Raw genomic sequence first — 20,000 nt, 5'->3', positions numbered from 1 at the left:
ATGTGACAATCACAGAAAATTTTAGGCTGGTGCTGTTTTCAAAGCTCAAGGACTGATTAATTTATTTATCATTTATTTATTTATTCAGCAACTTTTTGTATTGCCATAAAAATAGTTTTGCCTTGATGCAATAAAGCAAAATAATCGAATCTAAAACTTACTTGCTTAAATGTGGTTTCCACATCAGTAATCAGCTCTTCACGTCGGTATTGAAATTCCTGTGGAAAATCTACTTCATAATTTGCTCTCCAATAATCTCCATAGTCAGCATATCCTGAAAAACAAATATCTGTCACTCATCGTGACATTAAAGTATATCTCACAGAATCTAGGGGGGGGGGGGAATGCATTTTTAAGTTAATATTAGTCATGCTGAGGCTAATATAGAGAATAAAGCCTTGTTACAACTAATAATTCATAGTTAATGTTATACATCCGATTGACGAATTAAAGAGTAATGGTGGATAGTTAACAGCATTATTTTAGATTAAAAGCATTTCATCATGTACAAATTCAACAAGCTACAAAAAGAAGAAAGATTTCCACCTTCTCTATCAACCTTAAAAAGGGAATATTCTGAATCCTGCTGAATAGATTGCAACTTCTAGAGACAGTTTCAGTAAACTGAATGGCAAACTATGAATTTGCCAGAATAATGAAATGTGTAAAACTCTATTCTTTGTATACTTGCATGTAACTTCATCGTGCAAATACAAAAATAATATTTACACATTTTAATTTGACTTTGAGGTTTAATATTTGTTAAATTCCATAATATTTTTAAACATTATTACATGTAACCGAAGTGTGGACAGCAAAAATGGATTCTCCATGACCTTGGAGAAAGGAAAAATAACAACTGTTCTGCAATATTAAAAGGATGTGTTTTTACCCTATTTTTTAAACTCAGTGTATTGGCTAACTAATATGTAATTTATGAACCCTGGCCTCGCTCCATCCACTCCAACCCTCCCAGGAGTTCCCACATGGCCCATTTCGCATGCAGCTAATTGCAGGGTGCAGAGGCTTGAGGAGGGCAAAAAATGGACCTACCAGAATTTTGGGAAAGCCGGAAACAGGCCTCCCTAACTTGGGGAGGGCAAAAATTCCCCTCCCCCACCACCATGGTGCAAGAGGCTGACAAGGCCATGCCCACGATGGCCTACCCATCAACTGGGCAGAGACACCTTTGCTAAAAATTTTGAAGTCCATCTCTGGTATACAGTGATCCCTCGAGTTTCGCGATCTCGATCTTTGCGAAACGCTATATCGCGATTTTTCCCACGATGATGTCACTCTCTTCCTTCCTCTTGCTCTCGAGCGGCAAACAGCGGGTGGGCGGGTGAACGGGTGAGCGGCAAACAGCGGGTGGGCGGGTGAACGGGCGAGCGGCAAATGGCAGGCGGGCGGGTGAACGGGCGAGCGGCAAATGGCGGGCAGGCGAACGGGCGAGCGGGGCGAGCGGCAAACGGCGGGCGGGCATCAGCGAGGAGCCGAGGCGGCGGGGAAGACCTAGGGAAGGTTCCTTCGGCCGCCCAGCAGCTGATCTGCTCGGTAGCGCAGCAGCAGCGAGGAGCCAAAGATCGGGGTTTCCCCTTTGCGTGGGCGGCTGGGAAACCCCGATCTTCGGCTCCTCGCTGCTGCTGCGCTACCGAGCAGATCAGCTGCTGGGCGGCCGAAGGAACCTTCCCTAGGTCTTCCCCGCCGCCCACACGCAAACCCCACCATCTGCGCACGCGCGGCCATGAAAAAAAGGGCGCGCATGCGCAGATGGGTGTTTTTACTTCCGGAACCCTACATCGCGAAAAATCGATTATCGCGAGGGGTCCTGGAACGGAACCCTCGCGATAATGGAGGGATCACTGTATATGCATGAAAAGTCTTACGTACTGTATATATTTTGTTACTTTTTTTCCTTTTTCTATTGTCTTTCTCTTTTTTCTGTTATGCTTATTTGACATCCAATGCTTTAGCATTGTATGCCCATGTTACACCCATGTATGCCCATGTTACACCAACACTCTGCAGTCTGCATTGGTTGCCGATCAGTTTCGGGTCACAATTCAAAGTGTTGGTTAAGACCTATAAAGCCCTTCATGGCATCGGACCAGAATATCTCCAGGACCGCCTTCTGCCGCACAAATCCCAGTGACAAGTTAGGTCCCACAGAGTTGGCCTTCTCTGGGTCCCGTCAACTAAACAATGTCATTTGGCAGGACCCAGGGTAAGAGCCTTCTCTGTGGCAGCCCCGACTCTCTGGAACCAATTCCCCCCAGAGATCAGAATTGCCCCCACCCTAAACAGGAAGTCAAAAAGAGATAGAAGAACCCCAGATAGATTCAGAAAGAAGGAACCTCTAAAGATATAGTACAGGAGGAAGAAAGAATATTGACAAGAGCACAGAAAGAAAACAGGACAAACAGAAGACAAATAAGGAATTAAAGGGGGATGGGAACAGAAATTAAATTAATCTCAATTAATGTAAATGGCTTCAACTCATTTATTTATGAAAAGAAATAGTATATTCAATAAATTACAAAAACAAAATTTAGATATTGTTTGTCTACAGGAAGTACACATTCCACAAAAAAATGAAAAGCAATTAGAAAATGAGAAAATTGGGAAAGTATTTACGTCTTTATCACATAACAAAAAAAGAGGGATTGCAGTTTACGTTAAAAAAGAATTAGATCCAAGGAAAATATATGCAGATAAAAAGGGAAGAACTTTAATCATGACAGTTAAAATTGTTAATGTATTTGTATCATTAGTAGTAATTTATGCACCAAATAAAAATTTAAAAAAATTCTTCTATAACTTGCACCAGAAACTGATTGAATTAGAAGTAGAAGACATTTGCATGATAGGTGACTTTAACGGTATTATTGATCCCATTAAGGATTACAAAAGTGCTAATAAAAATCGATATAAAAAAAGAAAAGTACTGCCAAAAACGTTTGATCAGATGTGTGAAGAATTAAACTTGAGGGATTGTTGGAGAACAAGGAACCAAAACAAAAAAGAATATACATTCTACTCCAATGCACACCAAAGCTGGTCCAGGATTGATATGGCGTGGGTTAATAATAAGATAGGAAACTTAATAAAACAAATTCAAATTGATAAAAATGATTGGGCTGATCATAACCCAATAAAAATTATATGGAATGAGGAGGAGAAGAAAAATAGGAGTTGGAGATTAGATCTACAACTATTAAAAGAACAAGAATATATAGATTGGATTGAAAGAGAAATGAAATTATTTTTAAAAGAAAATAACAACCCAGATACCTCCCTCCAGAATTTATGGGATACAGCAAAAGCCTATCAAAGAGGCTTAACAATAGCCTATAAATCAAGAAAAAACAAGGAAAAAAGACAAAATCAAAAGGAGTGGATATTTAAATTAGGAAAATTAGAAAAAGAATCCCAAAAAGACCCAGGAAACCTAAATATAAGGCAACAAATTATGCTGATAAAACACAAACTAGAATTAATAGAGATAGAAGAAGTAACTAAGAAACTAAGAGAAGTAAAACAAAATCAATTTGAGCATGCAAACAAACCTGGCAGATGGCTATCGTATAAATTGAGGAAAGAAAGAGAGAAGAAATTAATCCAACAACTAACAGATAAAAAAGAAACAACACATTACCAGTTTAAAAAAAAGAAAGAAATTGCATTAGAATACTATAAAGAATTGTACAGTGAAGAAAATATTAAGGAAGAAGATATATCAAAATATTTAGAGACATGTAAAATCAACTTAATAAGTAAAGAAGATAAAGAAATATTAAACAAAGAAATAACAAAAGAAGAATTGGAAAGAACAATTATGAAACAGAATAATGATAAAACACCAGGCCCAGATGGCTTCCCAATTGAATTCTATAAGGCAACATTCCATGTAACGGGAGAATTATTATTAGAAATTTATAATAAAATGTTAACGAATGGAGAATGCCCGGTATCATGGCAAGAAGCTAACATAACGCTGATACATAAAGAAGACACAGATCCCAAGTATATTAAGAATTATAGACCAATATCTCTGTTAAATGTAGACTACAAAATTTATATGTCAATTATAGCAGACAGATTAAAAAAAATATTAAACAAAATAATACACTCTGATCAGAATGGTTTCCTACCTAACAGACAAATTAGAAATAATATAAGAATTACATTAAATATGTTAGAATATTATGAAAGCCATAATGATAAGGAGTTTGCAATGCTATTTCTAGATGCTGAGAAAGCCTTCGATAACCTCAATTGGAACTTTTTAAAAAAATTAATAAATACTATGGATTTAGGAGAGAACTTTGAAAATACAATAAATAAAATATACTCCAAACAAAAGGCAAGGATAATTATAAATGGAGATTTAACCAATAGATTCGATATTAAAAAAGGAGTGAGACAAGGCTGTCCACTATCTCCCTTAATATATATAATGTCTATAGAAATACTATTAAACCGAATTAGAGGGGAATTATCAATACAAGGCACCCAAATTAAACAACAAATTTATAAAACACAGGCTTTCGCTGATGATCTGGTCTTCTTCTTAGAGAACCCAATTAGCTCAATGATATACTTAGTAAAAGAATTAGAGAACTATGGGAAAGTGGCCAGCTTAAAAATAAATAGGAATAAAACTAAAATATTAACCAAGAATTGTAATCAAGATTTAAACAAATTATTAATAAAAGAAGCAGGTTTTCAAATAGAAAAAAAAATTAAATACCTAGGGATTTGGTTTACGACAAGGTATTCTTCACTGAAAGAACTAAATTATATGAAATTATTAACAAAAACAAAAGAAGATTTAGAAAAATGGTCAAAGTTAAATTTATCCTTAATGGGAAGGATCAATACAATAAAGTCTAATATACTCTATCTCTTCCAAACAGCACCAATACAATTAAACAAATCGTTCTTTGCTAAAATAAATAAAATAATTTCTAAATTTATCTGGTGTAACAAAAAACCAAGAATAAATATGAAAGCCCTACAAGACTTAAGAACAAGAGGAGGATTCGGTTTACCCAACTTAGAAATATACCACCAAGCCACTAAATTACTATGGATTAAAGAATGGGTCAACCTTGAAAATCCTAGAATTCTAACAATAGAAGGCCATGATATAAATGAAGGATGGCACGCACATTTGTGGGAAAAAGAACATTCAAAACATTCTAAGTTTAAACAACACCAAATTCGGAATACACTATTGACACACTGGCGGAAAATCAGGAAAAAACACTATCATGAAATACCCAGATGGCTATCCACTCTAGAAGCTCAAATTCATCCAAATATAATTAGCCAAGAACAAAAAATAACCTACGAAGTCCTATTAAATACTAAAGGAAGTCTTAAAACTAGAGAAAGACTTAAAGAGGAAGGCATAGTAATAGATTGGTTTCCATATTACCAAATTCAAAGTAGATATAAAAGGGACTTGGTAAAATTCGGAATATGTAATAAACAAAAGGAAATAGACAAAATATTGACAGGATCTGACAAAAAATTTATAACCAAAATGTATATTTATCTATTAAACTATGAAAACATTGAAGAAATTGTTAAACCTAATATGATATCTTGGATGACTAACTTTGGATATGCAATTCAGCTAGAAGACTGGGAAAAATTATGGTCAGTTAACTATAAGATGACTTTGTCAACACCATATAAAGAAAATCTTTATAAAATGTTCTTCCGATGGCATTATGCGCCAGCGCGCCTAGCCAAAATGAATGTAAACATTAGTAACAAATGTTGGAAGTGTAAAAAAGAAGTGGGAACATACTACCACATATGGTGGCAATGTAACGAAGCAAAAAAAATTTGGATTCAAATTAGGGCATGGATGGAAGAAATATTGGGCTATAAAATTGAAATAAAACCGGAAATGTACTTATTAGGCATAATTAGAGGCAAACATAGCAAAGAAAATTACTACTTAATAAATCACTTACTTACTGCTGCAAGATTAGCATATGCACAAGTCTGGAAACAAGATAAGATTCCAAACAAAGAAACGGTAATTAAAAAAATATTAGACTGCGCCAAATTTAGCAAATTAACATACGAAATTCAAAACCAACAAAATAAGGACTATTACAAAGTGTGGGAAAAAATTTACAACTGGGTGGAAATTAAGAAAAAGGTATAGTAAATAGAATTGTTAAAAAATAAATTTTGTAAATATATCAAGTGTAAATGTTTAATGTTGTATTGTTTGATGTCTAAATGTAAGTCATATAAAATTTTAAAAAATATATAATAATAAAAAAAAAAGAATTGCCCCCACCCTCCTCATCTTTTGTAAGTTCCTTAAAACCCACCTCTGTCGTCAGGCATGGGGGAACCGAGATAACTTCCCCAGGCGTATATTGTTTATGTATGGTATGTTGTGTGCATGTTTTTTAAATTATGGGTTTTTAGTTTTAATTATTAGATTTGTATTGTATATTGTTTTTCTATTACTGCTGTGAGCCGCCCCGAGTCTATGGAGAGGAGCAGCATACAAATTTAATTAATAAATAAAATAAATAAATTTTATTGATTTATATTTATACTCCCTATTCTACAGGAGGTTAAGTGGTGTAGAAAGCGCATCATTTTATTTTCCTCCTCAAAAATAGCCCTATGAGGTGGCTCATACTGAGTGGGAGTAGGGTAAAGTCAACCAGTGAACTTCCATAGCTCTATAGGCTAGAGCTGGCTAGGGAATTCTGGGAGTTGAAGTCCAGATATCTTCAAGTTGCCAAGGTTGGGAAACATTGGGCTAGAGGTTGTGTTTCCCTGTTTCTAGGGCACTCCACACTGGTTATAATGCTAACGTCACTTTTTAATTTTTAAAAGATTTTTATTAAATTGTAATCTTGATATAAAAATCAGCTATGAATTATTAATATAAACAATAATTCCCCTTTACCCCTTTCTCTATTAACATCACAAGGTGGATTGTAAAATATCCATTGACCAATTTTCCACAAACTTGGTATATTTATATTGATTATTAATGCAGATATTATGTTACTTAATATTCCTGAATCCTTCTTTACCATAACACTGAGTGGGGATGATGAGGGTTGAAATACAAAATAAATCGAGAGTGCTGGTTTTAAGAAAATCCATAATATTCCACTTTAGCAGCATTTTGCCTAATCAGCCATTTACATATATTGAAGAAGTAATGCTCATGAAAATATAGTTTTATAAAATACAAAAGACTCAAAATATCATATTCAAGAGGAGAGAGATATATTTGCGCTGGTAATATTTGGTATTGTAACTTACCTCTCAGTCGTGCATATTTATTTTTCAGTTCAACATAACTTTCATATAAAGGCCTCATCTTCTTGCCAACATCAGCTCTCCAGCCTTCCCAGGCCCACAACCTCTCTGAATAATCCCAGTTGTTTTCCATTATGTCATCCAAACCTGTCACCATAAAATCAGGTTAGTTTCCATTATTTATTTTTTGTTTGGCTTCCTCATTAACAGCATCAGTCTTATGCTCTGGGACACGGGTAGGCAAAGTTGGCTCTTCTATGATTTGTGGACTTCAACTCCCAGAATTCCTGAGCCAATCATGATAGCTCAGGAATTCTGGGAGCTGAAGTCCACATGTCATAGAAGAGCCAACTTTGCCTGCCCCTGCTCTGGGACATAGATGTCAAACTTGTCGCATCATTTTGCCATCACATGATGTTTTGCAATGTTTTCCCCCTTTCCAGAGATAGGGTGGGCATGGCCGCAGGCCACTAGTTTGACACCCCTGCTTTGACATACAGCAAAGTGACATACAGCAAAGTGAAACAAACGAGAAATAATACCAAAAAAATTAATTAGAAATACAGTACATTATAGATGCACACAAATAGGGCCATATCTGTGTGCCAATCATTTGTAGCTGAAAGCTCAAAAAGGGAAGGTTTTCACAATCTTTCTGAAAACAAGAAGGGAAGGTGCCATTTGACCTACTAACATATTTTATAAAACAGAGGCTATCACAGAAAATTTCTACTATCTGACTCTCATGAAGTTTGGATGGAGAAGGGATTCTTAAATAGGCTTGCCCGAGAAGTCTGAATCAACCAATGTTCCAATCCAATACAGTTGATAATCTATTTCTGTATGCATCAGTTCAGATCAAATTGAGGGAAAGACCTCTTAGATTTCCTTTATTTTTCTTTTATTTGTTTGTTTGTTTGTTTGTTTATTCATTCATTCATTCATTCATTTATTTATTTATTTATTTATTAGATTTGTATGCCGCCCCTCTCCACAGACTCGGGGCAGCTCACAACACAATAAAACAGTTCATGACAAATCTAATAATTTATAATTTAAAATATTTTTAAAAACCCATTATTAAGCAGACATACATACAAACATACCATACATAAATTATATAGGCCCGGGGGAGATATCTCAGTTCCCCCATGCCTGACTACAAAGGTGGGTTTTGAGGAGTTTACGAAAGGCAAGGAGGGTAGGGGCAGTTCTAATCTCTGGGGGGAGCTGGTTCCAGAGAGTCGGGGCCGCCACAGAGAAGGCTCTTCCCCTGGGGCCCGCCAACCGACATTGTTTAGTTGACGGGACCCGGAGAAGACCCACTCTGTGGGACGTAATCGGTCGCTGGGATTCGTGCAGCAGAAAGCGGTCTCGGAGATATTCTGGTCCAATGCCATGAAGGGCTTTATAGGTCATAACCAACACTTTGAATTGTGACCGGAAATTGATCGGCAACCAATGCAGACCAATTCTCTTAAAATTTCTACATTTAAATTATTTTCTGGCTACTTATTATTCTTTCTGTACATTTTGAAAAATGCTGTTTTTTCTAAACAAGATTAATATAACGACTATGTATAAGTATACATATGTGGATATGAACATACACACACACACAAACACACACACAAATGCAATTGGATTATTTTAATTTAGCATGAAACATAATACCAATAGTGCCATTAAGAAACTGGCTAAAATAAACAAAAATATACAAACAAACCCACTTTTTTCTGTTTTGACATTTAACAATGAATGTACAGGCTGAAAAGACTGGAAGGTTTATTTATTGACCTTATGTGTGTTGCTTCTCATCTGATACCAAAGTTACTTTGGGCAGCATTTATCAATAAATTAAAATAAATAGATAAAAAGTCACAATTAAAATTTAACTATTAGAAAGGAACAAGAAACAGGAAAGAATTATATGAACTATAGTAAGGGAGTTATTGCAAAATCAGATCCTGGGATATCTGGGACAAGGGAGATTGCAAAATCTGTCTAGTCCCAGAGATTCCTGGACCTGACAACAGTGCCTTGAAGTATTTGTGGAATGTTAACAGGGATGCAGCTAATTTCACTTCCAGGATAATATTCCACATGGCAGACACTACAGCAGGGGTGGGTTCCTCCTCGTTTGGAATGATTCGCCTGAACTGGTAGCGACCGACTGGTGAAGTCATGGTGATGTCACTGAACCAGATCAGTCAGTGCTGGTCCATGGATTCCACCATCTTTTTTTAAAAAAATTTTTTTTCAATTTTATTTTTCCTTCTGAGCATGCACAGAAGCTGAGTTCCAGCACTGTGCATGTGGTCGCCATCTTTTTTTTGGCTTCCCACCCTGCCTGATTTTTCATTACTGCGCAAGAGGTGCATTCATGTGGCATGGGAGGGAGTGAACTGGCAGTGAGGTAAGTTGGAACACACCCCTGCAGCATGGCAGAGTAGACTCATCTCTTGGGACCCAACAGATATAATCTACTGGCTTAGTAGACCTGATGAAGTAGACTGATGTAATCAGAAAGAGACGGTCTCTCAGATAACCTGACAAAAGATACCGGTACTTGTTTATAGATCTTACCTGGTTCTAAAGGCAAACAATTAAGATGATCATCTTGCTTGCACACAGTCCCAGTGCTGTATAAAGTACTCATTTTACGTAAAACATTATCCAACTGTAATTTAAATGAGAAGAAGCTTTGTTTGAAAGAAGCATAAAACAGGACTGAATGAAGACAGATTCAAGATAAGGGCGAACATCTATCTACCAACCAGCACTCCACAGTGTGGTAGATTATAGACCAGTGATGGCGAACAGTTTTTTCCTTGGGTGCCAAAAGAGCATGGGTACTCACTATCACACATGCATGAGCACCCACACCCATAATTCAATGCCTGGGGAAGGCGAAAACAGCTTCCCCCCCCAGGAGGGCCTCTGGAGGCTGGAAATGGCCTGTTTCCCAATTTCTGGTGGGCCCAGTAGGCTTGTATTTTGCCCTCCCCAGGCTCCAAAGGCTTTCTTGGAGCCAGCAGACTATAAAAACACCCTTTGGCTCCAAAAACACCCTCCCAGAGCCTCTGTGTGAGCCAAAAATCAGCTGACCAGCACACACATGCATGTTGGAGCTGAGCTAGGGCAACAGCTCATGTGCCAGCAGATATGGCTCGGCATGCCACCTGTGGCACCCGTGACATAGGTTCACCATCTCTGCTATAAACCATAACATTCAAGAAGAGGCCTTCATCCTGCATTTATTAATTTGGGAAGATGCTGATGCTGATATTAATCTACTACTATATATGGCTCACCAGAAGAACATAAATCATTTGATACATAACAGCTGTGTTGAATTTAGCATAGAAATGGTCTATGATATTTGGCAACTTACTTCGTCTTTTGTAGATGAATCTGTTGGCCCATTCTGGAGCAAACGAATCTGGAGTCTGATGGTTTCATCAGTAATCTGATTCATGTTAAACTTGCTAGCTTCCTTGGAGGCTTCTTCATAAAAGTTGGAGAACATTTTGTCTTTTTCATGCTAAACAACAAAATATTTAGAATTTTGAGGTTTTCTATGAGGCACATTCAGAAGTGAACTGAGGATTCAGAACTTCTTTCCCACTTTTCCTGACTCTTTTTAAATACATGAGAGATAGAATCAAGATCATGTGAAGCATTAGTACCTTTATAAAGCCTTAGTAAGACCACATTTTGAAGAGGCTGCAGACTAATTGCCAGCATTAGTTTGACTCATGTCATATGCAGCAACCCTCGATAAAAGTATAATCAAGATAATTGAGTGCTAAAGATCTTGGCATATATCGGTGTGGAAGCATGAAACACAACCATAACTGGTTTTTATCCCCAGAATGTTCATGCTTTTCCTACAACAATTAGGTTTACAATTTAGGGCTTCTTTGTGATGCATACTACTGATAATGAGGAACCAAAAACACAGTTAACAGAACATAATAGTAAATGAAAGTGCTTTATATAGCTATTTAGAGTTTGTAGAGATATGCAAAGCATTTTAGTTGATAGTGATAAGAAATCTGAGAATAAGACATGCACAGAGTACTCTAGCACAGATTATAGTATAAAATATAAAGTGAATATTCTTTCAATTTTTTGATCCTGCATAAAATACTATTATTTCTTGGCAATATCTTACCAATATTAATCAGATCCAACCAGGGTCAACTAGATACTACTTCCATCTGTAGTTAGGAACTAATAACACATTAAATGTTATTAATTTTTTTTTAAATAATTAGATTAAATGTTTATTAAACATTTAATGAAAATAAACCCCAAAATTTAAAAAAGCATTTAGCCAGTAGCAACCACCAATTTAAAGAAAATTGTATACAAAAAGCAACCGGACTTTCCTGATTGCATTGAACTGAAGAAGCTTCTTGGATGAGAAGTGAAATGTTTTCAATGGAAATCCCCAAAAAGTCCAGTTGCCTTTTGGAAAAACATCTTTAGGACAAATAAAATTGTTTTAGCTGTTTTTCCATAACTCATGATGCTGTTATCTTAACTTATCTTTATGTATTTTAATTAGTAATCTGAGATCATACAATTGGTCTAGATTTCATGTCCATCATTCTGGCCAATGACCATGCTGGCTAAAGATAATGAAAACTGCCACCCGGCACATCTGGAAGGTAATGGATTGGATAAGGTGCCTTAAATTATTGCTATTTCACAGTTCTTAATAAGTTATTATAATGGCTTGAGCATTAGAAGCAATATGCCAATATCCCTGACAGATTCAACCAATGATAATTAACTACCTAAAGATCAAACAGAAAAAAATGTGTTGGCTTAACTGCTGAATTGATAAATATAAAGTTTACATAAAAACCATTTACATAATTTAAAAGTACATTTCTATATATATATGTCATTTGGTGTTTATTTCCATAAAGAGAGAATTTCTATAGCAATAGAATCAAAATGATACACCAAGTAGCTCACTGAAGTCAGCAAATATACAGGGCATTCAAATAGTATTCAAACCCTCTTCATTTTATCAATTATGTTGAAAAGCACTTTTCTCATTAACCCATAATGACAAAGTGGAAATAGAATTTTAGAAATGACTAAATTTATTAAACAGGTAATGCTGAAATATCACATTGGCATAAATATTCAGATCCTTCATTGAGTACTTTGTTGAAGCACTTTAGAATGCAGTTACACTGCAGTCTGCTACTACTATTTCCTTGCAAACCATCTCAATCTCAGTCAGGTTGGATGGTCCCTACAGAGATGTTCAATAGGGTTCAAGTCAGGACTCTCGCTGGACCACTCTAGGACATTCACAGAGTTGCTCCTAAGCCACTCCTGTCCACCGTTCCCTGTAAGCTGCGCACGCAGGCATGCACGCACCCCAAAATATCTCCCGTGCACCCTTTTCCAAGGGCGCGCAAGGAGCCAGACATTGGAGTTGGGGGCGGGGAGCAACGAAAGTGCAGAGGCGCCGTGCGTGCTCCCCATCCCCCTACCAGCCTACAGGGGGGCGGGAGTGGGGAGGCGCCGGCAGTAGACAAGGGTGGAAGGAAAGGGAGCCGCAGCTGCCGCCGCCTCCCCACAGTGCCTCTGACCCCCTCACGCCCCTGGCCTCTTGCCGCTGCCCCCCCTATCTGCCCCCTCTCCAGCTTTCTCTGCCTCCTGCCTTGGGGCGCGACTTCTCCTGCAGCAGTGGTGGCTGCGGCTTCTCCTCCTCCTCATCCATGCTCCCAGCCAGGGGGCTGCAAGAGGGTTTTCTCCACGCGCTTCGGGAATGCCTGCCCTGCCCCTCTCACAGCCCCTTTGCTGGAAGCGCTTTCGTCTCGAGCTTTCAGCAACTGGGCTGCAGTTGAGGCAGGGTAGGTGTTCCCGAAGCGCTCGGAGAAAGCGTTCTCGCAACCCCCTCGCTGACAGAGAGAGAGCAACAGACAGAGCAAGATGGAAAGAGAGAGGGAGAGAGAAAGTAAGTGAGAAAGAGAGAGAGAGAGAAAGAGGGGGGGAGAGAGAGAGATAGCAAGAGAGAGAACAAGAGAGAGAAAGAAAGCAAGAGAGATAGAAAGAAAGAGAGAGAGAGAAAGAAAGCAATAGAGAGAGAGAAAAAACAAGAGAGAAAGAGTGAGAGAGAGAGAAAGAGAGAGAGAGAGAGAGCAACAGACAGAGCGAGATAGAAAGAGAGGGAGAGAGAAAATGAGAAAAAGAGAGAGAGAGCAAGAGGGGGAGAGAGAAAGAGAGAGAAATGACTCTTGATTTAAAGCATATGGTAAAAAGCACCCAAATAATAACTCGTGTGTGTGTGTGTGTGTGTGTGTGTGTGTGTGTGAACTCTTGAACCATTTCCAATAGCCCTCACCTGTTATTGGAAATGGTTCAAGAGTTCACATACACACACACACACAAGTGGGGAGGAGACAGGTGGCTTCTTTGACCTAATGGCTTTTGGTCTGCTACAGTATGCATTGTCACCTGGGAGGCCTTCCGTAGGAGAGGTGTGTACCTTTCCAAATCATGTCAATCAATTCAATTTACCATAGATTGACTTCATTCAAAGTGTAGAAACAGGTCAGCAACAATCAAGAGAAATGGGAGACACTTAAATTTAAATTACAGTTAAATTTCAAGCATTGTTGCAAAGATACTCATGCCAATGTGATATTTCAAGTTTTTACTTCTTAATAAATTTACAGACATTTCTAAAATTCTGTTTTCACTTTGTCATTATGGGTACTGAACATAGATAAGGAAAAAATGCATTTCAACAACAGTAGACTCAGGATGCAGCATAACAAAATTGACAAAAACGAAGAGAGTTTGAATCAGAGGTGGGTTCCTCCCTGTTCGGAGCAGTTCACTCGAATCAAGAGCAACCTGCTGGGGATGTCACAAAGATATCACCAAACCAGATCGGTTGGTGCCTGTCCATGGGTGCTGCCATCTTTTTTTTTTTTAATTCAATTAGGGGAGTTGTTTTTTTTTCCTTCTGCACATGCACAGAAGCCGAGTTTCCAGCATTGCACATACATTGCCATTTTAATTTTGGCTTTTTTTAAAAAAATGGGTTGCACTGCGCATTCACACAGGTGCAGCGCACTAATGCGGTGCAAGAAGAAACCCAGTAGCGAGGTAAGTTGAAATCCACTCCTGGTTTTAATACTTTCTGAATGCCCTGTATATTTGCTTACTTCGGTCACCTATCACTTTGATTAGAATCAATGGAGATGGGATTTTTAATCCCTGCAAGGAAAGAAAGAAAGCATTGATTTTAAGCAAGGAGCTAGGCTCAAAGGTAAGCATCCCCACATATATACCGTACATTCATTTCAATCTGTATCTGGGCTGCCCTCAGCTATTTCATTGGAATAATCAAAACCAAGAAGTGGGGCAACATATGAGATATAACACATGTCACATAGTTAAGCCTCATAATTCCAATAAAAATAAAATAACTTAAATAGACAGGAAATCCGTTTACTGAAATTTGCATTTTATGATGAATGTTATAAAATTCTCAAGGTATAAAATTTAAGGCACAAGTTAGCAAAACTCATCTTTCCTCATTGGATGACTATTTCTGAGATAAGAAGAAGCTGTTTTTCTTCCAGCTAGTCATTAGAAAAAAATTTGTAACATTAAGAATCATTGCCCAACTTTGTTCCTTCATTTGATAAGCCTGAACTGGACTGTAACCCTGAGAGGTGTTTCCCACTTCCCTCTCCCACTCTCCCACAAGATCTGTATGCTGTGTTCAAAAGGAGCTGGCAGAGCACAACAATAAAATTATATGATCCCGCTATATAGAGTGCTGGTGAGACCACGTTTGGAATACAGTACTGTGTTCAGTTCTGGAGACTTCACCTACAAAAGATATTGACAAAATTGAATGGGTCCAAAGACGGGCTACAAGAATGGTGGAAGGTCTTAAGCATAAAACCTATCAGGAGAGGCTTAATGAACTCAATCTGTATAGTCTGGAGGACAGAAGGAAAAGGGGGGACATGATCGAAACATTTAAATATGTTAAAAGGTTAAATAAGGTCCAGGAGGGAAGTGTTTTTAATAGGAAAGTGAACACAAGAACAAGGGGACACAGTCTGAAGTTAGTTGGGGGAAAGATCAAAAGCAACATGAGAAAATATTATTTTACTGAAAGAGTAGTAGATCCTTGGAACAAACTTCCAGCAGACATGGTTGGTAAATCCACAGTAACTGAATTTAAACATGCCTGGGATAAACATATATCCATCCTAAGATAAAATACAGAAAATAGTATAAGGGCAGACTAGATGGACCATGAGGTCTTTTTCTGCCGTCAGTCTTCTATGTTTCTATATGCTATCAGTAGGAGGCAATCAGGGTAGGGCAAACTGGAATGTCTTGAAGCTCGTTACACCTATAGAAAGCTATTGGGGTTACTAATATCAATAAAACCAGAATATGACCTTATAAATAAATAAAATCTATAGATAGAATAGCAATAGTTCCAGTTGATTCTTCCCTTCTTCCATGATATGACCCTCTTCTTACCTGACATAATTAATTCATGTGAATATTCAAATATCCTAACTTGTCTTAATCTGTTTCAGCAAATGTAAAATCAGTGGCCCAACTGAAGAAAAACAGATGTTTCTCCCACTCTGACGGCTATATATCCCAACAGACAAATGAAAATCTCCCTCCCATCACACATTAGATTTTTAGATTAGATTAACAGAATTGTAAGGGACCTTGTAAATCACTTAGTCTAACCTCATCCCCAGAAGGAGATCGTATACCAGGGGTGTCAAACTTGCAACCTGCTGGCTGGTGCTGGCTCAGCCCCCACCTAGTTTAGCAAAATGGAAAAAAAGTCCTGATAGTCACATGACGATGCCATGATTTCACATGTTTGACATCCCCGCCCTACATCATTTCTGACAAATGGCAGTCCAATCTCTACTTGAAAGCCTCCAGGGATGAAACTCCCACAACTTCTGAAGGCAAGCTGTTCCATTTGGTTGATTGTTCTCACTGTCAGAAAGTTTTTCCTTACTTATAGGTTGAACCTCTCCTTGATCGATCTCCATCCATTATTCCTTGTCTGGCCTTCAGGTGCTCTGGAAAATCGCTTGACCCTTTCCTCTCTGTGGCAACCCCTCAAATATTGGAACACCGCTATCATGTCTCCCCTTGTCCATCTCTTCACTAGACTCTCCAGGTCCAGTTTTTGTAACCGTTCTTCATTTGTTTTAGTTTCCAGTCCCCTAATCATCCTGGTTGCTCTTCTCTATACTTTTTCTAGATTCTCACTCTCAACATCTTTTTTATAGTGTGGTGACCAAAGCTGTTGGGATATATAGAAGTCAGAGTGGAAGAAGCATCTGTTTTTCTTCAGTTAGGCCACTGGTTTTGCTTTTGTTAAAATATGTTAAGACAAGTTAGGATATTTGAATATTCACATGAATTCATTATGCCAGGTAGAAAGAGGGTCACATCATAGTTGCTGTGTAAATTTTACTGAAAACAGTAGAATAAAATAAAATGACTACACATGATTCTTAAACATTTTAGGGGAAATGTCAAAACTAACTTTTCTAAATTGTCTCTGATTTCAGCCATGAGGGGTCAGACAAAGGCATAACAGTGCTTTATACTTGAAACCCTTCTATCTGTTTTACAAAATCTGATCTATAAAATCATGCAGTTCTATCTGAACTAGTTAATGTTTTATAGTTGTTCGCTTTTAGGAAACACACTGTCTCCCCACATTTTTTGTCAGACTGGAATTAGCCTTCAATTGAAATTCAAGGTAAACCTCAGGTAGATTTTATGAATCTGTTAAATTCAGCATATGCTATTTTAATATATTCCTTACTGATACTTAGCTTTTTATTTCATTCATCATTCCAGATCATTTTAATATACTCTTTTACATTCCCATTTATTTCTTAAATAAACAGCAAATAGTCATCATTGGTACGCACCATTATTTTGGCATTTTCTTCTGTTAGGTTGGTATTATAATTCCATGAAGCGATGGATGCATTATAATACAGATCATCTGCACGGGCATCAAATTGTTTTAAAAACTCTGCAGCTTGCTGGGTCATATCCTGGGCCACAGCCAAAACAACAAGGCTCCAAGTAAAGCAGAGCCAGGATAACATATTTCCTTTTAGGTCAAAAAATGCTGGATGGGTAAAGCTCCGTGAAGAAGGCTTGATCAGTGCTTGTTTCATTAGCATTTATCCAGTGTTTGTCTATAGAAAAAGAGGAAGAAACCTGTTCACAGGGCATTTTATAGTTTTAATCCTGCAAAGGAACAAAATCTAGAAGGGGGGGGGGGGGGTTAAAGCCAAGTAAGCAAAAGTGAATAATTAACTTCTGGAGAAAGATAATTACCTGTAAGCATTTTATGGTTTTCTTTTGAAAAGCTTTTACATAGAGTTAATATTTCCCCAGCATCCTGTCAATGTTAGAGCTAGTTATCATCTGTCCTGTCATATTTTCTGAGATGGGAACTTGGAGGTTTTAAAGACTTAAACAATATGATATGGCTAAAAGGTCTAATGCTAGAGTTCCAGTTAGCTGCATCAAATGAATATGTGAACTTTAGCATTCCTCACCTTAGAAGAATCAGTCATGTGACCTCCCTCCAACTTTTTTCCCCTTAGCTTCTTCTTTTTCTTTAATAGTTCCACTTCTGGACAAAATCCCTTGGACCTCCTTAGACCATACCTCCTTTTCCTTTATGAGGTCACTTTTCTGTTTTCCTTTATGAGGAAAATGAGCTGAGCTAATCTACCTGTAAGTGGTGTAGCTAATCACTGTCTGTGCATCATTACTATGATTGCAAAAAACCCTTGGCTTAGTACCTTATAGCTTAGATATATAATTGTTGTTTTTGCCCAGAAAAAGTTGCTGGCAGAACCAAACTCACCCTTCCCCTCATCCTTAATGGCCTTATGCAAGGTGATAATAATCTTCTTTTCCTGGAAGGCACTTCATCTATGCGTTGTTGCCTTTCTAAATGTGATTTTATTTTTACTCTCTACACTTACAGGATAAATGTCTAAACTGTTCATAAAAGAAGGAATGCTGCTTTAAAAGAAATGACTTTTTATCAGAACAGACAAGTCTTAATTGTAAGTCATGTCTCCATTGGACTGCAGTAATTTCAATTTCCATGAATGCCCAGTTTATGTCAGAAATAACTTCTGCCTTTTTCAGATTAGAATGCAAATTAGAAAAACAAAAGTCTCTTTCATGGGAGAATAAAAATATTAGAAAGCTAGAGGTCAGATTTTGGCACAAGTGTGCCATTTACAATTATGTCCAGTTGATTTGCTCAGTAAGTAAATAAACTTTTTAAAAATAGAACATTGGAAATTTAAAGAAGAAAAATGAAATAATAATTCAAAATCGTGTTGATACCAGAGGCAGCTTCCTCCAGCTTGGTACCCTTGAAGTTAGACTTCAATTCCGAGAATTCCAGAAAAGCATAATTCTGACTCTGATGATATTGAGATCTGTTAGGATTTGGCTCATTGGTGTTGACTATGAAGTCATCTGACATCAAAATAACAAAAGTTAGTGGCTGTGAATTCTGGGGGTTATGTTGAAATATAGTATATTAAATGCAACAATTTTGGGAAGCTGTTAAATATAAACAACATATGTAAAAATAAATTGTTTTATTGCTTAGAAATCTATTTAAATACTCATGTTGCACAGTTGATGGAAAAAAAGCCTAAACCATTGACACAATTTTTACAGGTTAAATAAATAGTAATGATTTGAATCCGATCCAGGAATTTATCATATGGTATTTAATAGCTTTTTCGAGGAGATGTCTACCAAGTGTTTGGACTGTAATTCCCATTCCCCATAAATATAACAGAAATTGCCTAGGATTTGAGCCATTTTAGTTCAGTTCATTCTGATGGTGTTGCCATATTGGGAAGTGCTTGAGTAAACAGACAAGTCATTCAAATTGATTTCCTGTTATACTCTCTGATATTTTGATGATTATTTTCCTTCCCTCTATTTATGTAACCTGTTTAATTTCTATTTTAATTCCACAAGCTGAACAAAATCAATTGCTAAAGATTAAAATAAGAAAGAAAATTACAATTTTTCTTATCTGCCATTATCTTTTTAACCAGTATCACCTAGTACATCTTTAAAGCACCAGTCCAAGACATATGGTACTGAGAAAGAGGAGGTAAAAAACTGTAGCTTCTAGGAGGAATTACATCAGGAGTGTCAAACTCGGGCCCATGGACTACATTCATCATGTGCTGGGCCTGCCCCAGCCAGTTTAGCAAGAGGAAAAAAGTCCTGATATGTCACATGATGAGGTGACAATGTGAGTTGGACACCCCTGAATTAGATCAACTTGTTTATTAGGTAAAGGAAATAGATAAAGACTAAAGAATTAGTTATATCTGTTCATACAACACACAAAGCCTGTAATTTAATGACAACTGTTAGATTTACCCAAGTTAGAAGCCATGGTTTACAAATTACAGTGCTGGGTTTATATAATGCACTAAGCCACAAAGAAGCATGCCACATAGCTTAGTAAAGTATTGGATTCAGTTTGGTTTAGAGTAGAGAATTAGGGCAGCAGTTTAGCACTAATTCCCACTGAAATTAAATGTATTGATTTCTGAGTAGATTACATTGCTTTA

General features: G+C 37.3%; 1 protein-coding gene across 1 annotated transcript in view; it reads right to left on the bottom strand.

The window, feature by feature from the left end:
* ACE2 (angiotensin converting enzyme 2) overlaps positions 1-17,608 on the bottom strand; it is a 43,562-nt gene extending 25,954 nt beyond the window's left edge. The window contains exons 1-5 of the mRNA XM_070750652.1: positions 17,292-17,608; positions 10,706-10,855; positions 9,898-9,991; positions 7,315-7,458; positions 162-274 (exon numbers count right to left, since the gene is read on the bottom strand). Coding sequence (XP_070606753.1) covers positions 162-274; positions 7,315-7,458; positions 9,898-9,991; positions 10,706-10,855; positions 17,292-17,552 — 762 coding nt within the window. The 5' untranslated portion in view covers positions 17,553-17,608. The remainder of the gene's footprint in view (positions 1-161; positions 275-7,314; positions 7,459-9,897; positions 9,992-10,705; positions 10,856-17,291) is intronic.
* Positions 17,609-20,000: the final 2,392 nt, after the last annotated feature.

The sequence above is a fragment of the Erythrolamprus reginae genome, chromosome 4 (genome assembly GCF_031021105.1).
Source record: "Erythrolamprus reginae isolate rEryReg1 chromosome 4, rEryReg1.hap1, whole genome shotgun sequence".
NCBI classification, from domain to species: domain Eukaryota; kingdom Metazoa; phylum Chordata; class Lepidosauria; order Squamata; family Dipsadidae; genus Erythrolamprus; species Erythrolamprus reginae.
Note: the sequence above shows the minus strand (reverse complement) of the source record. Positions and strands in the feature narration are given on the sequence as shown.